The sequence below is a fragment of the Drosophila gunungcola genome (assembly GCF_025200985.1).
Source record: "Drosophila gunungcola strain Sukarami chromosome 3L unlocalized genomic scaffold, Dgunungcola_SK_2 000002F, whole genome shotgun sequence".
Taxonomy (NCBI): domain Eukaryota; kingdom Metazoa; phylum Arthropoda; class Insecta; order Diptera; family Drosophilidae; genus Drosophila; species Drosophila gunungcola.
The window spans coordinates 6196996-6214468 of NW_026453178.1; the positions used below are offsets into that span (position 1 = coordinate 6196996).

Consider the following 17473-nt stretch of genomic DNA (forward strand, 5'->3'; position numbering starts at 1 on the left):
CCTAACATTTAATTTGAACAAATTTCCCTTTTCCTATATTTATATTCGTATTTTTAATTTTAAAAAAGAAACTACAATTTTGTTAAAATAAATAAAAAATTATAGAAAAATATTCTATTGTGTCGAAAAAAGAAATCAGAAAAGTCAATTTTGAAAGCCCTTAAAAATGAGTAGAAAAGTATGCAACAATGTATCGTACGTATTTATATTACACCTTTTGAACTGGTTTGTTTTCGGTGTCAAAAGTGACATTTTTATTTTAAATCAAATTCTTTTGTTAGCATTTTTTTGTTGATAATAAGTATTAATAAATTACTGAAAACAACAACTTCATATGTTTATATTTTGTAGATTTAAAACCGCAACCTCTCTTTTCCACCGAGCAGAAATTTCACTTTCCTTATCAGCGAGGTCGGGCATAGTGATAAGATTTGCGAGTGCAGCCAGTCCATTGTGATTGCAATGGAACCGGAGCGGCTGTACCGCCGGAAAGTGAAATTAAATTCAGTCATTGCTTTTTATAAGCCAACACAAACGCAAATGGCTGAGTCAAAAAAAAAAACAACAAATACTTAGAACGAAATTTGCGAGTATTTGACATTGAAATTTGTTTGGCAAAAAAAATCTAAAAAAAAAAGTGAAATGAGATACGAGTATAGGGGAATTTGGACAAACTGTTTTAATATTTGTTTTGCTTATATAAATATATATATGATTTGTATATACAAGCCCCAAATTATATTTTGTTTCATATATAGAATATAGTTTTGAATGTTGTAAATAACAAAGTGAATTCAAAGGCTTTAGAAGAAATAGGTGTAAATAAGTTAAGCAGGCTTCACGTGCGACAGAAAATTTCATATCAGCTTAACCTTGAACTTATAGGCGCTCTTATCAAATTGCCAAATAATTTATGGTGCAATCTTAAATATTTGCAGCTTTGCTAGAATTTTGTCGCATGCTGTTCGTACGACTGCGTTTTCAATGCATGTATATGTGAGCGGACCTGATAAGCTTTGTGGACTCTGTGGTTTTCCGATTTTTTCCCAGTCTTCATTTGGAACTCAGTGCTATAATATCATTTAAATAGGAATTTGCTTGCAATTCTTTTTTTTTATAAAAGTGAGTTTTAGAACGAGATTTTATCTAAATATCTACAATCGAAGTCATGTCAAGTATTATTTAATGTTGTGTTATAAATTTTGTAAAAAAGTGAAATTTTAAATAACAATGACTGTTGAAACTTCAAAAATAATATATAAGTATGAAATACCAACAAGAAATAAAATCTGATTAAAAGATATGGATATTTGTGTCAGAAATATTCTCAGCTTAAACATAAACCATTTATTTTAGAACAACCTAATTTAAAAAAAAATATATATATATTTTTAAGGGATTAAAATTAAGTACACCTAAATAAATAGAAAACTTTAATCTTGAGTAAATATTAAGAAATTATTGAATAATAACATTTAACAATAATAATACAAGTTTTTAACCTTTCGCTAACCTTTTTTTACACCTTTTTGTATTTGTCTTTTTTAGACTAACACTGCCATATTGCAACAAAGAATACAGAACTGTTATCAAAAACCGATCTACCTCGTTTTCTGGGCCAATAAGCAAAAGTAAATTGAGTTAAATGTGAAAGCCCAATTCCCACATAGAAAAATGGAACAGGCAACAACCAAGACCACATAGACGACAGACACTAAACACCGAACCGTTGAGATTACACAGCTGAGATCGATAGAGCGCCCTCGACGTTAGATCAAATCGCCTTAGTTTTCTGCAAAATCCGTAAAAAGCCAAGATGACGAAGAGCAATGGCGATGTGGAGGCGGCCACGCAGGTGCAATCCCTGGGAGGAAAGCCCAGCAATGGACACGGCCAGTTGAACGGAAATGGCTACCACCAGAACGGAGGAGGGCGTCGCGATTCCAGCCAGGCCTTCACACCACTGCTGGCCCAGCACAACAATGGCTCAGCCAACAATGGCGAGGTGACCACCACGCCACCGCCCAGTACAGTGCTGTACGAGAGCACCCCGAGCAACAACAACGAGTGGAAGGCGCCGGAGGACCTGGGCCACCTCAAGAACGGCCTGGGCAACCTGCTGAGCAGCAACAACAATGGCACCGGCAACGGACACAGTCTCAGCGAGAAGTATGCCCACGAACAGGCTCCCCTCACTGGCGGCTACAAGCTGCCACCCCGCTCCAGTGAGTCCGAGGAATCCGACTTCGATTCCGACCTCAATGGCAGCTCCTCCGCGGAGTCCAGCTCCAGCTGTGGCCTCTTCGGCTGCCGGCCCAGGTGGGCCCGGCGGTTCGCCTCCACGCACGTCTTCATGGTGGTCTTCCTGCTGGCCTACATCCTGCAGGGCATGTACATGACCTACTTTGTGTCCGTGATCACCACCATCGAGAAGCTCTTCCAGATCAAGTCCAAGACCACCGGCATCCTGTTGAGCGCCAGCGAGATGGGCCAGATATGCACGGCCATGTTGCTGACCTACTTCGCGGGACGAGGCCACCGGCCCAGGTGGATAGCCTGCGGCATGGTCCTGTTCTCCATCGCCGCCTTCTCCTGTGCCCTGCCACACTTCATTTTCGGCGAGCAGCTGATGCACTCCAGTGTAATCCTGCAGCAGCCGCAGGTCACCACCCTTGCCGGGGACTCGTCGTCATCGCTGTGGCTGCCGGAGCAGGTGAATCCCAATCTGTGCATTCTGGGGGGCAACCAAACGCTTTCGGGCAGCGAGTGCAACGAGGAGCGCCAGTTGGAGCAGGCCTCCCACTCCAAGATCACCGTCATTGTGCTGTGCATCTTCTTCGGCAGCCTCTTGAGCTCGGGAATTGGCCAAACCGCCGTGGCCACTCTGGGTATCCCGTACATCGATGACAATGTGGGCAGCAAGCAGTCGCCCATGTACATGGCCGTCACCATTGGCATGAGGATTCTGGGTCCCGCATCCGGATTCATTTTCGGTAGCTTTTGCACCCGCTGGTATGTGAACTTCTCGAATCCCGGCTTTGATGCCACCGATCCCCGCTGGATTGGCGCCTGGTGGCTGGGACCCGTGGCCATCGGTAGCCTCATGCTGCTGGCCTCCATTGCCATGTTCTCGTTCCCCAAACAGCTGAGGGGCAAGAAGCCGCCGCCGGGTCAGTCGACGACTCCAGCAGCTCCAGTTGAGCCCGAGGAAAAGCCAAAGCTAAAAGGTGAGTTTGGGAAAATACTTAGGAATTTTCAAAGTATTTCACTTCAAGTTTGGACATAAGAAATTGTACTAAATTTTCACCTGGCCTTGAATATCGATAGCTCTTGATGGCAAATCCTTATTAAAATAATATTATTTGGAAATAGCATATAGAATATGAACAATAAAAAATAATTAAAATCACGTAATATTATTTATCCTTAAATTTTCCCCATTGCAGACTTCCCCAAGACGGTGCGCCGCCAGCTGAGCAACGACATCCTGATGTTCCGCACCGCATCGTGTGTGTTCCACCTGCTGCCCATCGCCGGGCTCTACACGTTTCTGCCCAAGTACCTGGAAACGCAGTTCCGGCTGGCCACCTACGATGCCAACATGATAGCCGCCTTCTGCGGCATCCTGGTCATGGGCATTGGCATCGTCATCTCCGGCCTGTTCATCCTGAAGCGGAAGCCCACTGCCCGGGGCGTGGCCGCGTGGATCGCCTTCACAGCCCTCGTCTACTCAGCGGGCATGATCATCCTGATGTTCATCGGCTGCAGCATGAACGACTTTGCCGGCTACAAGCCAAGCGATGGCAACAGGTGAGTCTACAGAGGGACTTCTAAGGGATAGTGCTATTAGGAAATTGTGAAAAGTATCTGACTACCAAAAACTGAAAGCCGAAAATGTACTATGGATTTTTCTAAACCGATTTTTTTATTTAATATTGATCTTGAAAAAAGTTTAATTTTTAAATATTAAAATACTAATTGGGTCCTATTTTATGACGGTAGGTTGACATCCATTTTAAAAATAAATAACTAAAGGTTCCATGATTGGGGATCACGAATGTACACTGTAATATTGATAATTATTATTAATTTTAACCCCCAGTCCCGCTTTGATCGAGCCCACGTGCACCGCCGCCCTTAACTGTACCTGTGATAAGGAGAACTTTGCGCCCATCTGCGCCGATGGCAAGATGTACATCTCGGCCTGCCACGCCGGATGCAGCAGCTCCTCGCTGCGGCCCAGCGACAATCGCACCCTCTACTCCGATTGTGCTTGCATTCCAGATGGTAAACTAGACTCCAGATACCAGGGTATCGCAGCATTTTAATCCCCCTCCGACTTGCAGCTCCTGAGGCGGTCAACGGTTACTGTGATAATAACTGCAAGAACTTCATCTACTTTATACTGATCTTTGCCATTTGCGTATTTATGCATTCCACCTCCGAGGTGGGCAGCATGCTGCTCGTCATGCGCTGTACACATCCCAAAGGTAATGCCCAAATTAGGAGCCAGCATGTTAAACTAACTAATTTATATTTGTCCAACTCAGATAAGGCAATGGCCATGGGTGTGATTCAGTCGGCCATCGGCTTGTTCGGCAATGTTCCTTGTCCGATTATCTACGGCGCAGTGGTGGACTCCGCCTGCCTCATCTGGAAGTCCGTGTGCGGCAAGCACGGAGCCTGTTCGCTTTACGATGCGGATACCTTCAGGCAATATTTCCTAGGTGAGTCAGTACTGCTAAAAATATAGATGTAAGAAAAAAACCAGTTCGATTGAAGGATTTAATCATAAGTACTGATAAGTGCTGGAAAGAAATGACACTGTTATCTGAATAACAATGGTTACTTTTTATAAATGAATTATTGCAGTACGTAGGAAATCAACATTAATCTTATGTTATGATATGAAAATATACATTTTGGTTTAAATAAAGTAAAAACTAATGGTACAACAAACTTTAAATATATGACCGTTGTGTTTCATTTCCCCAAATATTTCAAGTTTTATGACAATATTTTACGTGTTAAATTTAAAAAAATATAATTTTAAATTTTAAAAGTATTTTAAAACACAAAAGAACACGAATTTACCATATATTGAGACGGGGTTTCTTACCATCTTATCTCATTAACTGACTAAACTGAATAATGCATTTGTAATTTTATTTACTCCCCCCAGGAATCACGGCTGGCATTATGTTCCTAGCATTCCTGATGGACCTGGTGGTGTGGCGCAAGGCGCACCGCATCGACATTGCGCCGGAGGACCCGCCGGAGGGTGGGCCCACGCCCAACGGGAGGTCCTTGGAGACGTCCGAGTCCAAGCAGCCCATAACGCCAGCGCCGGACACGACGGTCTAGGGGGAGCGGGATGGAGACGAGCCTTGCACCTGATGCAAGATTTCCAATAAACGTTTACCTTAATTGTTAATTAGTTATCATTTTGTCTAGTTTGTTAGCCTAGTGCAAGAGTTATGTATTTAGTTAAGTGACATTAAAACGCGCTCGTCCAGCCCCACCCCCCGCTCCAAATCCCTGCTCCATATTCTACATAAATCCTATGAATTACGATTTAATTCTGTGTAAATCTCAACGCGAAACGAAGAAATGAAATTCTAGACATTATTCATACTTGAGCGTAATTAAACGACAAATATATTAAGAGAAACTGGTCGAAAATTGTGCAAACGCAACAACATTTATAAATCTATGTGTAACAATGTAACAGCTATATCGCGATTTATGTATATCTGTAATTAATATATTAGACATATACATTGACATGTATGTATGTAATTGCAACCTATCTGTGGTAGTTAAATTTTAGTTAAAATTCAAATTAATTGTCTAAGTTTGTCATACAAAAACAGCGGTAACAAAAATATACGAAAAGAAATTATATGGAAAACTATATACAAGTACTAAAAGATGGTTATCTTTTAATTTGGATTATGAATAAATTGAAGGAAAGTGTTTTATGATTATTTTAAAATCCAAATTATGTTGGTTTAAATTTGTTTATTTGTACCCGACATATTTAATGATCTTTAAAAATCTTCATTTACCTGTGGGGTCTAAAATTCTAAACAGAATGGATTTGTCCTACTCTTTTTAAATACACAATTTAAAAATTTCCAGCCATTCTGCGATAGAACATCCACCGATTAAGGAAAAGGCTTTTGTTTTAAAGCCCCTCAAAAACTGCACTTTTCTACCAAAAATGTGTTTTTTATTAACAATTTCAATAAAAAATTCTTAAATTTACGAAATGCAACATCGCTGCATCTGCCTTTCGCCTAACAAAAACAACAAATTGTGTTATACAAAACGAAAACTTGAAATGTATGCAAAAACTTCCATGGGCTATTGTCTCTGAAATAACAAAAACAGTGGATGAGTAAGTCGTGCCCAGCGGGCAGATCGCAAGTGGAGATTGTCTGCGTGCGCCCACAGGCGAGTAGAATAAAGTAATGGTATCAAAATCAGCTATCCGGCGACCACAGCTTGAATGTGCGGTCGAACGAGGTGGTGGCTATATACTGCGAGTTGGGCGCAATGTCCACCGATATAACCTTGTTGTCGTGGCCCTGCAGTGTCTTGAGCGGCTGCCACGTCTTGTTGGACCAGATCTTCGTGGTCGAGTCGTAGGAGCAGGTGACCAGAAAGCTGCCGCACTCCTGCTGGTACTTCACGTCCGAAATCAAGTTGGTGTGGGCGGGAATGGTGTAGACGGGCTGGCGTCGCCGCAGGTCCCAGATCTTGCAGGTGTTGTCCTGGGAACCCGTCGCGATGTGGAAGCCATTCGGCGAGAAGTCCACGCCAAACACGGCGCCCAGGTGGCCCTCCAGAAACATGATGCACCGGCCGGTGCGCAGATCCCACACCCGTCCGAAGGCATCCAGTCCGCCGGTGGCCAGGACACTGCCATCCGAATGATAGCTGAGGCAGTGCACCGGCTTGGCGTGCCCCTCCTGATGCAGCACCTCTGTCTTCTGCTCCAGATCCCACAGCCGCCAGCTGGAGTCGTAGCAGGCGGTGGCCAGAAATCGCCCGGACGGATGGAAGGCCACCTTGGAGACGCGATGCGGCATGTGGCCAGTGATGTCGGCGATGGACTCTTCGTTGTTGAATCCCCACAGCTTGACGGCGCCATCGTGTCCGCCCGACGCCATGGCCACCACGTTCTCCTCGTCTGCCTTCACACCCGGCCGCAGAGCCACGCCGCCCACATAGCTGGCATGTCCGCGCAGCGTCTGTTTTAGCTCGCAATCGGGCACGCTCCACAGCTTACAGAGACCCGACCACGAGGCGGTCAGCAGGAGTGTGGAATCCGCGCTAAAGGCGGCACTGCTCACGGGCCGCGTGTCGCCCACCTGGGAGCACAGAGGAGCCAGCGACTGTAGTTTCTTTTGCATCTCCACCATGCGACCGGCTCTCGTGGCACTGGCAACTTCGAGCGCCTCACGGGCGCGCGCCAAGCGATCTTTAGCCCGCGGCAGGGAGTAATCCGCCAGCCAGAGCCGGGCAATGCGCAGAGAGTCGGGTCCCTCGTGATACCAGGTGGCCTGATCCTGCTCCCGCTGTTGCTGCTTGCGCTCCTCCTCCTCGTACTGCTTCCTGTTAATGGCGTGCTCGCCCAGACCTGCGAGCAGTTCCTTGAGACGTCTTCGTCGCTCCGCAGGTCCTTCACCAAAGTAGCAAATGGGCTCGTTAAGCTGGCGCAAATTGCTCTTTATCTCCGTGTCGTCGGTTGACACGTTTATCTGGCGCGCCCGCTTCTTGCGCTCGAATTCCTCCAGCAGTGCCACCTTGTCCCGCTCCATTTCCATCTCCAAGTCAAAGTAGTCATCGTCGATTTTGTTGGCCAGTGTGGCGGCAGTGGGTGGTGGTGCTGCCGCCTGTTTGGAGCCGCTCGTCTTTTTCGTGGACTCCTCGTAGTCCTCATCTGAATCTATGTCCTCCAGTTGTCCGCCTGTGCTTGTTGTTGTTGCCCCAGACGCTGCCGGCGTTCCCTTTGTTGTTGTTGTTGATGCCTCAGACGACGCGGCATTTTGCCGCTTGCGCTCCGATTCCTCGAGCGATCCATAGTGGAGCGTACGCTGCCGCTTGATGTACTGTATATCGTCGTCATCGGACATTGTGAGCGCCAACAAACGAGCGGTAAAGAATTAATTTTAAAACAAAATTTCGCCGAAAAAACGAAGGAAACAACAAAAAAATATCGCTCAATGAAAACGTTTTGTTGCCTAGTGTTGGACAATGCGGAGGGGGTGGGATTGCCCATCGATAATTAGCACAAGATGCGTCGCGAACATCGATAGTTTTAGAACAGCTATGGACAACATATATATTGAAATTATTTAATTTAGTTATTTATTTTAATTGTTAAAATACATTTTATTAATTTTCCCTGTTACCTCAATAAAAAAATGGTTATCAGACTTTTTTTCAATAATTAAAATTTTCATAATTTTTAAGCAAAACCAAAATAAATTAAAGTAATGAATTAGAAATTTTAAAGCAATACTTTGATAGCTCCACTTAATGAACAAAGTTCAAACATTTCTGAGAGTGTTAATCATGATTTAAAAAAAATTTAACTTGGCACTGTTCTGCAAAGCACTTTATTAGAAGCACTTGGTATATCAAAACAATATGCATGACTGCACAGAATTTCAGAGGATTGATTTCATCAATAGCTGTCAAAACATTTGCATATCGTAACATTGATTTATCATTTTTTTTAATATTGGGTATGAACGTTACCTCCGTTTTATAAAATATGAGTTCACAAAGCCTTTATAAAAAAGTGACTACTGGTAACTGTGACTCCGCACCGATATATCGCCAGTTCGCGTTTTGCAGTACTGTTTTGCAGCACTACCCCGTTTAAGTACACGCACACACACACACAAAACTTTTCCTAGGTGGTAAAAAACGGAGTGAAAATCGAGGATTTCCACACGCTAGCAGTCACATTACCTGCGAAATAGCTGTCACTGCCCCTGCCGCAGCAATTTTCACGCGCTCCCGGCATTAGGAAATGAGCGCGCCGAGCAACAAAATGTCGGCCACCGATCAGATGCGAGCAATGCTGGACCAGCTTATGGGTACGACGCGGAACGGCGACGAGCGCCAGCTGAAATTCTCGGACACCAGGGTCTGCAAGTCCTTCCTGCTCGACTGCTGTCCACACGACATCCTGGCGTCCACGCGCATGGATCTCGGTGAGTGTCCCAAAGTGCATGACCTGGCTTTCCGCGCAGATTACGAGAGTGCTGCGAAGACGCGCGACTACTACTACGACATCGAGGCCATGGAGCACCTGCAGGCCTTCATCGCGGACTGCGACCGGCGCACGGACTCGGCCAAGCAGCGCCTGAAGGAAACACAGGAGGAGCTGACCGCCGAGGTGGCCGAAAAGGCCAACGCCGTCCACGGCCTGGCCGAGGAGATCGGCAAGAAGCTGGCCAAGGCCGAGGCACTCGGCGAAGCCGGCGAGGTCGAGGACAGCATGGAGCTGATGAAGGAGATCGAGGAGCTGCGCGGCAAGAAGATCAAGGCCGAACACGAGTACCGCACCTCCATGCCCGCCTCCACCTACCAACAGCAGAAGTTGCGCGTCTGCGAGGTCTGCTCAGCCTATCTGGGCATCCACGACAACGACATCCGGCTGGCGGACCACTTTGGTGGTAAGTTGCACCTCGGCTTCCTCACCATTCGCGAGAAGCTGATCGAGCTGGAGAAGACGGCTGCGCCGCGCAAGGCGGAGCTCAAGCGGACGGGTAAGATGACCGACCGAGACGACGAAGGGCGTGGGCGCAATCGCTACTTTGTAGGTGGCCGCGAACTGGACCGCCGTTCCCGCGTACATCGTTCCCGGTCCAGGGAACGCCAGCGGAACCGGGATGCGGAGCGCGAGCGACCCAACAACGGCCGCGGCCTGGACGAGAAGGGTGGCGAGCGTCCCAAAGAGACGTCGGAGGGCGGCGAACGACCCGAAAGGGCTGCAGAACGTGGCGGACGAGGACGAGATGACCGGGACAACCATGGCAGGGATCATCGCGAACGCGAGCGCGATAACAGGCGGGATCGGGAGCGCCATGGACGCACCGACAGAGGACGCTTTGGCGACAGAGGCGGCGGAGGAGGCGGTGGCCATCACCGGGATGACAGACGCCGCTCAAGATCCAGGGACCGCTCGCCACGCGAACGCCGCAACTTCAATCACTTCAGAGATGGCGGCGGTGGTGGTGGTGGCGGCGGCGGGGGCAACGGCCAACGAAGACGCTCCTACTCCCGCGAACGGTACTCCCGCCGCTAGGAATCCCACCCAGCGCACGTACGTAACATTAATCACTTCAACTACAACTACAATGCCACCACAAATTGAACTACTGAAAACAACAACAGCAACTGAATATTCATAGCCTAATCAATAAAGCGACCTAAGCCACACTTTTGACGCTCTAATGTGCAGAGACTACCTTTGTAAATTTTTGATGATTTCTATTTTGATCTTGCGTTCCAACTTCTGAAGAAACAATAAAGCAAACATGCAAACGTTGCAACCCCCATTTTAAAAGAACCCAGCCTTACCGTAATACCCAAACCCAAAAGAAAAACTGTAAGAGATACGAAATACTCGATATGATACGATTGATATTCGATAGTCCCCGTCCAGTCCAGAGTATTTGGCAAGTAGAGAAACCCAAACCGAAACCAAAAATAGTCAACCCAACGAACCCACAGTGTTGCCAATTGTAGTTCAGTTCAGTAACTCGATTAGGACACGATTAGCTAAAGAAAACTAAATTATTGAGACGCAGGGCAGGCGATAAATTTAATATTTGAAATTTTGTGTGTTGTATAGCTAGCTACATGTTGGTAACACTGACTGATTCCCGAAACCCAACCAAACCTGAACACATTCGACCAGGTCTCTTCTCAGCTAGCGATCACGTTCTCCCAGTCGAAGTCAACGTGTGTTGTGCATCGCTGTCGTCCCGTTTTGGGGTAAGCCTCCACCATATATAACTCTGACACTCTATCACTGCTCTGATCTGATTTGATTCTATATGATTTGATTTGATTTGTAACCCCAAAGCGTTCTCTACTTGAAGTTCCACACTTTCGCAGCCGCTTAACGCTCTCGCACAGCTTCGGTACGTATTGAGTATGGCGAGGTGACTATATCCTTTATACCAGACGAATGTTAGTGGTTTTGGCAGACAGACATGCGTATTACATAGATAATCCAGATAATATAGCTTGGGTACGTATCCATTCCGGCCGACGTTTCCTTTCGAATCGTCCTCAGAGAGTGTCGTTTATGTATTCGTTCTTGGGTACGTATTAATGTTAGAAGATCACGACTCTGTGGTACGTATGCATATAACGACTTTGATAATTCCCCGTAAGCAGACCATGCTTTGTAGGGTTATCGGCGATCCAGATCCCAACGTACGTATTCCTCCTCCTTTCTCTTTCTCTCTTGAAAATAAATAATCAAAAATACAACCCCCACAAACAAAATAAAAATAATAATCTCGTAGCTGTTTAGAGGCAAACAATATCCGTTTCTAACTAAATCTCTGTTTATCTTGCCAAATGGTGCTTAAGCCACAGAATCGATGCTGCCGCGAGGCTCAGATCAGTACAGAACATGCCTATATGTGAGTATTCGGGCCACTAATCTCTGATTACAATCAAGCAAATACTTAATTGAATCATCGAAGACGGCAGAAACCCTGTTGTTGGTTCGTTTCTTTCGGCAGCCGAGGAATTTATAGAGGGAATTGTGAGAGCAGTGTAAAGAGTTATTTGTGTTTGGCCCTGACAGTGGGTAAGAATCGTTCGAAACCGCCAATTGATTTTCTATCTACCTACATATGTATCTATCTATCAAACAAAACCAATTGTTTTTATCTACTCGTAAGTCAACACACTGTTCTACACACTTTTAAGTTATATACCACACACAACACACTCAAAATAAGATCTAAATTAAAACTAATCTTTATGGATCTAAGCGGAATGTAATAAAATTGCACTTGAATTATATTTGAGTAAACTTGTTATTTTTAAATACATTGACATGGGTCATTGTGGGGCTATATATTCAGCTATAGTTGATTGCGTTGTCTGTGAGTATTGATAATGCCAAGTATATGTTTTTAAATGTTCAACAGTAAAATACGACAAACAAGAGGCTGCCAAAATATGGCTCCGATTTCGGAATATTGCGATCAGTATGACGATCATCATACTGATCGTATCTAAAATATGTGTCTCCAGGAAAAACATGACTATTGGCACCTTTTGAAAATGTGAATCATTAAATCAACATACGATGACTCTGGAGCGCTTCTAGGTAGAAAGTCTACAATTCCTGTATAGATCTCGATTTTTCGACGGCGAACTGTCTGTTCCTGGCGTGGATAAGGATCCATGCCACCAAACATACTTCATTTGTCGAAACCATTTAAGCCGGTGTTCGCCCCAAATAAAAACACGGTTGTAAAGTTTGTTTTCTTCCATGAGAAGGCTTCTCGGTGTTGTTTGTATTTTTTAATATTGCTGTTTCGTTTGGAAAGGACTTTCATTTAGTGCTTTACTTTTTTTTTTCATTGATCCGCTATCTTTTTTCTGCTTGATTTTTTGTTCCAAAAGAGAATTTTCTTAACAATTTTGTCTTTTATGTATACATTTAAAATTAGGTTTTCATTCTTCTTCGTTTAACAATTTCAATTGGCCCGAAAATATGTTTTTACAATTTTTATACGTTTTCAAAATCTCTGGATTTATGTTGTTTCTCCTTGTGTTGGTGTCTATTCGTTTGGTATTGAAATCTGTAATTGTTGCTGTGGTATTGGGAAAACCTTCTCATCCGCTCTCCACCAACATCACTTTGAAGTCTGGTCATCTCGTCTACTCCTAACGCAAAACAGTCACTGCGGGACCCGCCTTGCGGCGAATTGATCCGCATTCAACTCTCTTTTACAATATAATTTGATGGTTTTTGGAAATTGAATTTGCAGATGATCATCAACATGATTGGAATTTAGAATCTATGTGTTTTTATCTTTACAATTATAGGTATTAATATTTATACAACAAGTAGTTTTAATTTGGGTTGTTTGTTTTGAGTTTTTGGTTGCTTTGCTGAGTCGCAACCTTCTAAAATTTTGCACTATTAGATTGGATTTAAACTTATATAAAATTCATCGTTCTACAGTTTAGAGTATATGTATTGTGTTGTGGTTTCTCTTTAGTATTCGATGGGTAAAAAATTATGCTCTCGACTTTGTTTAGTTTGCTTAAAGACACATCTTAAATACGTCTATATATATAATATAAAGTGTTCCTCATTTTATCAATGTTGTTTTGTTTGTTATGGTTTGTTAAACGTTTAAACACTATGCTTACGAAGCTAACTTAACTATATGATTTGATTTATACTTGGATTTGTATTCCTTATTACATCGTACAATAGTTGTTGCTTTTGCTGTTGATTTAATGCTTAAAATTAGACATTGAATTTGGCATTTATTGCGCATACTTGATAATAATTAACATGATCTTATCTTTCCCCATAGAATTGTATAGTTATTTACAAACAATTTATCGCCTGATTTGTTGATTACGATTAAAAAGACCACTTGCGGGAAGGACAGGGAATTACAAATCAAATTAAGGCCATAGCATCTATTTAATCATTCTGTTGGGGTTTTTGGAGTTTGGATTAAATGCTTGGAAAATTTCTTAGAGCGTGCGCCTAAACTAAAGCTTTTAAAACTTGTAAATGCTGGACTAGCGTTCTGAACTGAGGGCTGTACAAAAATTAAAAGAAGTTGTGTTAAAAATGAAAAAAAAAAAATAAACTAAAGGGTACATGTTGAAAATTAATCATAATTTGGCATTTGGCCGGGGCAGCTTTTAATTAATTCAGAAAAATAGACATAATAACTAGATATATTTAAAGGGCTGATGCATGAACTAACCTAAAAACTAAAACTGTATGCGCCGTAGAACAAAATGTTTAATTTGAGTAATATATGAGAGAAGACTACTAAGAGCTAGATTCACAGGAAACTGGACTTGATGATCATCACAAGTGTGCGGGTGTGTCATTGTTATTGTTTTTGTTTGTTTTAATGGTTTTCTTGTGTTGCTAATGCTGCAGTTTGATTGCTGTTGTAAATGTTGGTGTTTGTGTTTTTGTTGTTGTCGTTGTTTCAGTCCTTTGAGTGAATCGGTATCACATATTTATGTCCATACGGACTTTTGTACTTAATGCCACAATCACGATAGAATTTATCTGGTATACCTAGATTACATAAATACAATTTGCCACAATTGTTCGTTGATGTTGCTGCTGCTGACTTGTAAGCCGCTGCTGCTGCCGAAGTGCTGGCAATGGGCGTTGGTGTGGCGGCAGCCGACGAAGATGATGATGCTGTGGCTGTTGATATGCCATTCAATGGTAGTATGGGTAAAATTGAGTACTTGACAGCCACTTCATTAATGCCACACGGCGGCGGATCGACGGCAAGCACCGAAGCGCTAAAAAAGAAATTAATGTTAGGTGGACTTTTAGCGTGAAGAGACTTTATACCAACCGATTTACACTGAGCCATTTCCTGATCGCATCCGATAAATTAGCGGTGTTAGTCGATAATATCACAAGATCTGGCGTGGGCAAGGCTATAGGATAAATGAAATTGAGTTCAAGATAAGTTTGTTTATTTGGCTGATAGATTACATACCATCTACTGAGTGAACTATGACATTGTCGGTTGCCTTAAACAAGGAAATCTCAGCGCTGCTGCTGTTCTGCTCCACCAATTTGGCTTGCTCGACGTATAGGAGCACAGTGAGGCCATGCGAAGCCAGCTGGCGACCCGTGGCTGCTCCAATGTTGATTGTTCTGCAATTATTTTGGTTAATTGCACCTTCAGTTTTCGGGTTAAGGGCAAATTTAGTCAGCTCACCTCATGTTCTTGACGCCATCGCAAATAATGGCTATCTTCGGCCACTGATGGTTGTTGGCCGGCGTCAAACGTCTGGCACCGCCCAGCAGTGTGATTGCCAGGTCACTGGCGCCGCGTGCCAATATGTCGATCTGCCTCTGCAGGGAGAGGCCCGCCTTCTCAGCACTCATTTCGATCTTATTCCGAACATAAGCCGGAATCGTGGGTATAATGAGGCCGTCGTCCGTCACAAAGTCCTTGCCGCCATCGAACATGCTCTCGATCTGGCGCAGCTGCAGCGGCTTGCTGGCCAAGATGTTCTCGTCGTGGCGGTACTTCTGCTCCGGCTTATGATGATGATGATGGTTAACTACATGTCGCACCTCGTCAGGTTTTTGGTGCGTCGACTCGATGTCGTCCCAAATGGCCTGCTTGTCGAACAGTGCCAGATTGCCCTCGAAATCGAAATCCTCGTGGATCAGTGGATCGTCCGCTTCACTGCCAAAAGTCTGCTGCACCTGCTGCTGCCGCACGCTGCTTTCCCGTCGTACCCTGTTCCGCCTATTCTTTCCGATACCGTTGCCATTTCCATTGGTGTAAGAGCCGTTTCCGTTACCATTTCCATTGTTGTTAACGTTGCCATTTCTTCTGCCATTGCCATTTGCATTTCCGTAGCTGGAGGCTGCTGCCTGCTTGTAGAATCCATCTCCATTGCTGACGATATCTATGGGACGGCTGCTCCCCAATGACAGCCCAGCCGCCTCGCCGCTGTCCCCACTGCTGCTGCAGTAGCTCTCCCGCGTGTTGGCTACGTAGGCTCCCAGTTTAACCTCAACTTTCGGCGGTATCATGTTGCAAAAGAAGGCGGCCACGCTGCTCGGAGTCGTAGACATCTGCGGCTGCTGCTGGACACTGGACGCACGAGATGTTTGCGGTGTTCTGATAGGCGAACCAAAAATAGAGATAGATAGAAATTTTAAAAAAAGGTCTCATATCTAAATTCATCTTATAGGTTGAGGAGCATTATACAAGTTGTATTATAAATCTCGAATTCTTCAGTTCAAAATCAATGTAAGCGATGCTTATAGAAACTTTCCCAATATATAAACTTACATTTAAAACAAAAGGGTTATCTAAGCAGCGTTGGAAATATTTTTTGTTATAGCTTAGCTTTTGACTAGTTTATGATCTAGTTATCCTATCTGGAAAAAAATATCTTATGCGAATGAGCATCAGGCTAACCAATCAAGTAGACCAGCATAACCTATGATTCGAAGGGGTCATTAAACTATGTAACTAATATACAGACCGAATAGCTCATAAAACAGATCAGACTTTCAGAATATTTTCATATAAATCCCGATAAATGAATCCTTAAACATATATATAATTACGAACTATTAACCATTTATTGACCGACAATACCTTCGGGTGCCATTAGAGCCGTTGGTTTCGATGAGCTTCAGCTGGTGCATCTTATCGCTGAGCGCCGAGTTGAAGCTGCCACGTGACCCCGAAGAACCGGATGCGGTCAGGGTTGATCCTCCTGGCACTCCTTGTCCATGCCCGTTGACCCTTGACCTTGGCGTCGATGGCAGATACTGTTCCTGATCCTGTTGCTGTTCCTGGTACTGCTGCTTCTGTTGCTGCTGCTGCTGGAGTTGAAGCTGCTGCTGCTTTCCCAGGATATTGGAGAAATGGGGCAGCTTGACGGGCGTAGGTTTGTTGATCACCGGCGGCGGGGCCGTGTGCCCATCTATATCCTCCTTCACGGGCTCGATGAGATCGATGCTGCGGATGTCCGTGCACTTGAGGACCACCTCGGCGTTCTGCTTGCGCAGCGGTACGCCATTCCGGAAGGCCCTTACGATGGTGATCTCCTCGGCGGAGATCTGCTTGATCAACCCTTGAAAAACGCCCAGGACCTCGTCGCAGGCTATAGACACCGCACAGCCGATCCAGTCTTGATCAGTCGGACCCATGTAACCAGTTTTTGTTACTCCCACTGCAGATGCAACAATGTGTTCGGTTTGTTTGTTCTTCGCTGGCTAATGTTTGTTGTTCGAAATGATTGCTGGCTTTCGCAGCCCTTCTTGTTGTTGTTTTCTTTCCTAATACGCAATTTCGCACTAACTACGCACCACGCACCTATCTTCCTCTTCTTTCTGCTGCTACACAGCCGTTGATTTTCAAGTGTTTTGATGGCTTAATGTGAGGTGTTTTTGGGTTTTTAACTGTGCGGCTAGGGGATTTCAATTCTGTCTCTGTTTAGCGATAAATGCACCAACAATTGCAACACTTTTGGGCTAAAACTTTTTAGATTTCTCGTTTCATTGGGATTTTCACTGCTTGCGTGTGGCCGTTCGTCTGTGGTGGAAAAATACCCACCAAATACCAAAAACACTGCGTGGCAATTAACTTTTTAGATAAATAACAAAAAAAATTAAGAATGGTTACCATTTGATGAAGTTCAAATTAATCTAATAAGTAATATGATA

The 17473-nt window shown here is 44.3% G+C and overlaps 4 protein-coding genes across 4 annotated transcripts; 2 read left to right on the top strand and 2 right to left on the bottom strand.

Annotated features, from left to right (window-relative positions):
• Positions 1–1685: 1685 nt before the first annotated feature.
• Positions 1686–5930, top strand: LOC128257407 (solute carrier organic anion transporter family member 74D). The gene is made up of 6 exons (XM_052988416.1): positions 1686–3227; positions 3447–3810; positions 4103–4287; positions 4347–4490; positions 4551–4727; positions 5183–5930. The coding sequence occupies exons 1-6, from the start codon at positions 1817–1819 to the stop codon at positions 5362–5364; spliced, it is 2463 nt and encodes an 820-aa protein (XP_052844376.1). The 5' UTR covers positions 1686–1816; the 3' UTR covers positions 5365–5930.
• Positions 5931–6210: 280 nt separating this feature from the next.
• Positions 6211–8271, bottom strand: LOC128257411 (U4/U6 small nuclear ribonucleoprotein Prp4). Its single transcript, XM_052988420.1, has one exon. It carries the CDS (start codon positions 8139–8141, stop codon positions 6486–6488), a length of 1656 nt encoding a protein of 551 aa, XP_052844380.1. The 5' UTR covers positions 8142–8271; the 3' UTR covers positions 6211–6485.
• Positions 8272–8878: 607 nt separating this feature from the next.
• LOC128257993 (putative RNA-binding protein Luc7-like 1) lies at positions 8879–12066 on the top strand. Its single transcript, XM_052989374.1, has one exon. It carries the CDS (start codon positions 9047–9049, stop codon positions 10325–10327), a length of 1281 nt encoding a protein of 426 aa, XP_052845334.1. The 5' UTR covers positions 8879–9046; the 3' UTR covers positions 10328–12066.
• A 462-nt stretch (positions 12067–12528) lies between these two features.
• On the bottom strand, positions 12529–17363 carry LOC128257992 (enhancer of mRNA-decapping protein 3). The gene is made up of 5 exons (XM_052989373.1): positions 16401–17363; positions 14997–15914; positions 14772–14932; positions 14625–14709; positions 12529–14568 (listed from the first exon to the last, which is right to left on the bottom strand). The coding sequence occupies exons 1-5, from the start codon at positions 16955–16957 to the stop codon at positions 14241–14243; spliced, it is 2049 nt and encodes a 682-aa protein (XP_052845333.1). The 5' UTR covers positions 16958–17363; the 3' UTR covers positions 12529–14240.
• Positions 17364–17473: the final 110 nt, after the last annotated feature.